General features: G+C 55.6%; 1 protein-coding gene across 1 annotated transcript; it reads right to left on the bottom strand.

The window, feature by feature from the left end:
- Window positions 1–1516: 1516 nt before the first annotated feature.
- Window positions 1517–5202, bottom strand: CLU (clusterin). The gene is made up of 6 exons (XM_068142916.1): window positions 5149–5202; window positions 4854–5091; window positions 3468–3674; window positions 2799–2912; window positions 1983–2209; window positions 1517–1728 (listed from the first exon to the last, which is right to left on the bottom strand). Exons 1-6 carry the CDS (start codon window positions 5200–5202, stop codon window positions 1543–1545), a joined length of 1026 nt encoding a protein of 341 aa, XP_067999017.1. The 3' UTR covers window positions 1517–1542.
- Between the last annotated feature and the right edge of the window lie 1491 nt (window positions 5203–6693).

Below are 6693 nucleotides of genomic sequence, written 5' to 3'. Positions count from 1 at the left end.
GCACGCAACACCATTCTCGGTCTGGAGAGACAGATCCTGTGGAGACACGGAACTCCAGAGAGGATTGAGTCAGACAACGGAACTCATTTCAAGAACAACCTTGTAAAGAACTGGGCAAAAGAGCACGGTATTGAGTGGATATTCCACATTCCCTACTATGCACCAGCTTCAGGGAAGATTGAACGCTACAATGGTTTGTTGAAGACCACTCTCAAAGCCATGGGAGGTGGATCTTTGAAAAACTGGGAAAAACATTTAGCACAAGCAACCTGGCTGGTAAATAGTAGAGGTTCAGTGAACCGAGCTGGACCTGCACATTCAGATTTGCTACAGAAAGTAGAAGGTGATAGAGTTCCTGTTGTTAGAGAAAAGAATCTGTTAGGTAAAACTGTTTGGGTATTTTCACCCTCAGGAGAGGCTAAACCTGTCCGAGGGGTGGTTTCAGCTGAAGGTCCGGGTCACACTTATTGGGTAATGCAAGAGAATGGTGAAATTCAGTGTATTCCACAAAGAAATTTAACTTTAGCTGAAAGAGGTTAATTTCAAACTGTTGTATAGCTACATCGCGTCCAAAGGAAGAATCAACGAGGAGTCTACGGTGCACGAACCCTGAGATCCCTGAGAGCCCTGAGTCAACTAAGAGACCCTGAGAAATCCCTGTTTCCCTTTTCTTCGCTTCGTCGGCGAGGAAATGAACTGTTTTCCATTTTTCTCATTTTCTGATTTTCTTGGACTTTTGAATCATCTACATCTGAGCATAGCCGGAATGGACTATGAACTTTACTCACGAACTGTAAATATCGTTTTGGATTGGATGGACAGTATGAACAGCCAATGAAATTGTTTAGAAGGGGTGGACTGTGGCCGGTTGACGTTGCCCCCTTAAGAAAGAGAATATGGTGGACGGAAGTTGGTAAACGGAAGGAATAGTCTAAACTAATTTCATTGGACGAGTGGGAGGAAGTACTTCTGAGCTGGGACTATACTGGACATTTCCAGCACTTCTCAGTCAGTCTTGCTTCCGCCTCTTCTTCAGGCAACAGCTTTCTGTCCTGGGCTTTCTGCCAAGGCTTCGGCCTTGAGGCCGATAAGATACCAGGCCTGTATATTAACTCCTTTCCAATTAACACGAACTGCTTCTAATTTTTTTTTCCTCTCTTCTCTTTCTCTTTCTATCCCATTCTGGGGAAAGGGGGGGAAGAGAGGGGAGAGCGGAGGTGGGGGACCCCTCTCTGCCGAGGGGGGGGCACTCTCATTTCTGTGTTACTCTGTTGTATATCTTTGTATATATTGTAGATATTGTAAATTTGTAAATAATCCCCTGCAAACCCTACATCGCTTTGTAAATATAGCTCCACTGCTTTGCTAATTCAGCTTGCGAGTTTTTTTTCCCTTTCCCTTCAATTTTTTCTTTCCCTTTTACCTTACAAGGGGGAAGGGAGGAGGCTTCTCAGCCTTGCCCTTCCATCCCACGACAGAAGGGGTGAGCCATGTCATGAGGCCTGCTCTGTCCTTGCCCCAGGGATTGCAGGGGTTTAGGACTCACATGGCATTTTCCTTGTAGTGCCAAAGCGCCTGCTCAGCCACCATCTCCATGAAGTGAGGGTCCTCCCAGGAGATGTCCCCGGGCACCATCAGGGACAGCGGCTCCGAATCAAAGAGCTGCACTGTTACCTGTGTGTCAGGGGGTGCTGAGGGGTCCTTGAGGTTGGGAGCCTTGAAGAGGACCTGCAGAAGTTGGGGGGAAGGGGGGAGAACAAAGCAGGAAGAGTTGGGCTAGCCCCCACGCCGGCCCCTTGCCCTGGCACCTGGCCATGCAGCCAGTCATTGTGCCGAGAGGCACCCAGGCGGGCACACAATCGCCTCTTTCTGCCCCTGACCCACTTCTGGTGGCTGCTGGCCCTGTGAGGATGGGGGGGTAGGGGGGGAGAGAGGGGGTGGTTCAAGCCCTCTGGCCATGCCATGGAGCCAGCAGGACTCACCGTGGTGACCTGGAGGAAGCCATCGTTGTCTTGGGTGAGGTTGGCCAAACAGGAGACCCAGCCAAACTGGCGGTTGAGCTGGTCCAGGAGGGCAGTGGTGTTGAGCATCTCGGCTTGGAAGGCATGGAGGAGGCCGTCGTACCACTGGGTGAAGCATTCGGCCAGCCGCAGGGCGTCCTCCAGCTGCTCCTGCAGCTGGCTCTGGGCCGGGTCCATCTGCCAGCAGTCTGGGAGCAGGGTGGTTGGAGAGGCTTACAAGGGGTGCCAGGGCTCACCCCCACCCCTGCTGCATGCACCCCATTCCATGGTGTCCCCTAAACCTGTCCCTCCCCATAGAATCATAGTATCAGTCAGGGACTACAAGGAAGGGACTGGAAGGGACTACAAGGATCAGCCAGTTCCAACCCCCCTGCCATGGGCAGGGACACCTCACACCACATCAGGTTGCTCACAGCCACATCAGCCTGGCCTTCAAAACCTCTAGGGATGAGGCTTCTACCACCTCCCTGGGCAACCTGTGCCAGTGTCCCACCACCCTCATGGTGAAGAACTTCTTCTTAACATCCAGTCTGAATCTGCCCATTTCTAGTTTTGTTCCATTCCCCCTGGTCCCATCACTCCCTGACACCCTAAAAAGTCCCTCCCCAGCTTTCTTGTAGACCCCTTCAGATACTGGAAGGCCACAATAAGGTCTTCTTGGAGCCTTCTCCAGACTGACCACCCCCAACTCCCTCAGTCTGTCCTCATGGGAGAGGTGCTCCAGACCTCTAACCATGCACCACCTCCATTCAGGACGCTCCTCCCGTGCCAGCTCACCCACGCTGAGGATCTCCCGGCACTTCTCGCACTCGTCCCACATCCGCAGGCAGCCGGCCGAGTTCCGGCAGATCTCTTGACACACCATGTGGTTGTTGCTGGAGTTTCGGGACTCTGCGGGAAGCCCACCCCGGCCTCAACACCTCGAAATGCCAGGAGGTGATGGGAGACAGCACCACAAACCCAACTCCTCTCCCCTAAACCCCCAAGCAGAGCCGCAGAGCCACCCCCCGGGGTGCCGTCAGGGGAGACAAAAGTGCTTTTCCTGAGGAATGTTTGCCCTGCGGGGTGTTTGCTTCCCGAAGCAAAGTGCTTCTTGCCAAGTTGTGTTTCGACATCACCCTTTTCCCAGCTGCCCAAGCCAGGGCCGCAGTGGCAGACGTTGACGGCACCAGGCCTGCGATGGACATTGCTCACCCAAAACAAACACCTTCCCCAGACGGCTCCAGCAGCCGAGATTTAAAGGAAACCCAGCCCAGGCCCACAAACAATGGAGCTTGTGATTCCTGGGCTCCCCCCGAGGAGTCTTTGATATGTTGTATTAAGGTTGAGCTCATCCTCTTATGACTCCTCTTAATAAGAAGTGAGGGGGAGTTGCCAGGAAGCAACTGGGCTGCTTCCAGCCCTACTGGGGAGCCACAACGTCCAGCCCAGGGGGAGCACCCCTACCTGGGGCAAAGCCACCCAAGGAGTGCTCCCAGCTGCCCTGTGCTTCCTCCAGCATCCTCTGCGTCATCTCGAAGAGGGGCTGGAAGAGGTGGTGGAAGCCATGATGGGGATGATGGAAGAAGGGATGGAGCTCCTGGGAGAACCTCTCGCGGCGTGGGGCAAAGCGGATGTGCTGGATGGGAGGGCGGAAAACCTCATGGAAGCCGCCTGTGGTGAAGAGGTTATTAAATTTATTGATATGAAATATGAATTATGAAAATATATTTTTATTAATTATCAAACTATTAATAACTGATGAATCACCAACTTATATACATGTTCTAGTGCACGTTCGTGAAATAGATTCCACAACTGGCTTAGTGTTATGATTATAACATAATTGAACTATCTATAACTGAGTGCTAGTGGATGGAAAGCACGTGAACGATATTCAATTCCCTTCAGACAACAGGGATCAGTCCTGGTCGGGGTCGGCCCTCTAAAGTCGGCTCGCATGGCAGGGCGGGACAACGGTGGCCGGTAGATGGGCTCGAACGACGGAAGCAGGCAAAGCTACGAGGGTCGGCCCGATCATGGCGGTTCTCGGGGCTGATGCAAACAGCCTCGGGGAGAGAATGCAGCTGCGTTAGGCGGCGGATTCTCGTTTACCGAGCTTAAAGGAGCAACGGGACTCTCGCAGTGGTCCCGGGTTCGGTGCAGTATAGGCACGAACAGTGCTTTAGTCTTCCCTGGGATTCACAGGGCTCAGAGCGGCACTCGGCGGCTCCTCAGAGCGGCACTCGGCGGCTTCTCTCCCGCTACGGCGGGGCTAAGCATACGTGGACTCAGTTATCAATAGAGTCCCTTCTCTCCGGTAACTGGGCAGATCTTACCCTCGGGGGTCAGTCCAGTCCTCCGGTGTCACGATGGGCTCTCCCGGTCGGCACGGCTGGCTGCAGCAACGCTGAGCTCCTCAGGCTCAGCGAAGGTCCTCCCTCTGGGCTTCTCAATGATGCAGACGCTTCCAGTATGCGTGCATGTATAACAGAAGCTAACAACAATAAGCTCAATGGCAAAGGCTGCAGCTCGAGAGTTACTCTCTCGAGCAAGCACAGAGACAAAGTGAATGAGGGGGGCAACTTGTTTACCAACTGGGGTGATACTTATAGATTCCTCGAGGCTGGGCTTGACCAATGGGCACTCTCATAAACAACTGGCTTCAGCCTATAGAAAGCGTGAAGCTAGAATTATGCCCATACTTGGTGTCAGCACGAGCACTGCATGCGCTGGGTGCGTGCAAGCCTGGCTAATGCCTTGGCTTTTGTCTTCCTCCAGGAGGAGGGGGAACTTGCCCACATGCTGGGACAAGATTCAGTATCTGGGCATAATGTGCCTTCACCACACCGCCAAAAGGCGCTTGGAAGAAGGGATACATGCAGCCGTAGACTTGGGTGCTGTCCTGGAAGATGTCATCCACCCTGTCCTCCAGCAAGCCAAAACGTTCTTCCAGGTCCTCAAACTGCCGCTCCTGCCTCTGCTCACGCTCCAGCAGCGAGTTGATGCACTCGCCGTTTACCCAGATGGAGAAGGGCGAGGAATGGTTGAGGAATTCCTCCAGCTGCCAGGCGAGGAGAGCAGGGTCAAGCTAAAAATCCTCCTGATCTCAGGCATCGCTTGAGGTGCTGTGGGACTGGCCACTCACCTGCTGCCCCACGAGCCCCGAGCTGCTGTGGCAGGTGTGGGAGTAGAAGCGCATGCAGGTGTGCTTGAAGCAGGGCTTGCACTCTTCCCACAGGGCCAGTATCCACTACAGATGGAGAGGGGCTGGAGGGGCCTTCAGGGATGCAAGGGGGGCAAAGTTGGGATAGGGGTGGGCTGTAGTGGGGCTTTGAACCCTCCCAGCATCACTGCCTCAAAGCCCCCCAACACCCACTGCAGGGCCTATTGCAGCATCCACTGCAGCACCCCAGCACTGTTGACCCCCCAGCCCTCCCAGTGCTGGCCCCCTTTCCCCCTCAATCCTGGCACAGCTCCATCCTGCCCAGCCAAAAGCATTATGGGAAATTCCTGCCTGATGAGATGAGCATCCACCTGCCACATCACCTTCTCTGAGGTGCACAGAGCACAACATGTCCCTACCCCACAGCATGTCCCATGTTCCCAGGGGTGACTGTGGTCCACTCTGACCCCCAAAACCAGGCCCATCCTTCCCACCCCACTGCACCCTACCAGGGCACTCCCTGTGGGGGAGTGTGTCCCCTGCTCCAGGGAGAGGGCAGGCTTTCAGTACTGACTGAGACCAGCAAAAACTCATTGCAGGGCAAGGAAAAAGAGAAAGGGAAAAAGGGAAGGGGAAAGGGGAAGGAAAGGAGAAGGGAAGAGAAAAGGAGAAGGGAAGGGGAAAAGGAGAAGGGAAGGGGAAAAGGAGAAGGGAAGGGGAAAAGGAGAAGGGAAACGGGAAAGAGGAATAGGAGTGGCGGGAGGGGAGGGGAGGGGCCCTACCTGCACCCCGACCGCCCTGGCGAGCTCCACCACGGCCGGCCGCCCCCGCTCCCCCGCTCCCGGTGCCTTCTCCCCGTCTCTTTTCCCCCCTCTCCCGCCGGTGATGGGTGACCGAGGCCATGGGGATAGGCGCGGTGCCGCTCAGCAACGGATCAGACGTCCCCCCCGCTCCCAAAAGGGGGTGGGCATTGCCGTCCCAAAGCACGGGGGGGGGGGGGGGGGAACGACACGACGACGGACACGGAGGGGGAAGAGGGAGGGCTTGCACCCTAAACCAGGGGTGCTTGCACCCTCCCCAGGGTGCCCAAAATGTGAGTGTTGCAATCTGAGGGGGTAAAAAACTCGCCGGACAATGCTCACCCCACTGCCCCTCGTCCCAGGGGATCCTTATCTCCACCATTCTGGGGAGGGGGTGCTGCGGCCTCGGGGTAGGCTCCCCCACCCCCGCGTCACTCGGTGTAGTTCTACGTGGGACCCTCCCCAGTCTCTTTCCCCCCCCACTCCCGCAAGCTGCAGACATCCCCCATTGCCGGAGGGAAGCTGAGGCACATCTGCCTCCGCACGGTTCCACTGCCCCAAACCGCCGCTCCCCGCCGCCGCCCCGGGCGTGATAAATAACTGCCCCGGGCCGATGGTTACGGACCAGAGCGAAAAATACAGCCTCGGGAACTGGGGAAACTGGTTGGCGCCCACTACAGAGGCGGGGCCAGGCTGGGAGGAGAAAGCAGCTCTTGGGGGCATCTCC

The sequence above is a fragment of the Melanerpes formicivorus genome, unplaced genomic scaffold, assembly GCF_026170545.1.
Source record: "Melanerpes formicivorus ecotype bairdi unplaced genomic scaffold, bMelFor1.0.p_v2 SCAF_9, whole genome shotgun sequence".
NCBI lineage: Eukaryota > Metazoa > Chordata > Aves > Piciformes > Picidae > Melanerpes > Melanerpes formicivorus.
This window is presented reverse-complemented; position numbering and strand designations above follow the sequence as displayed.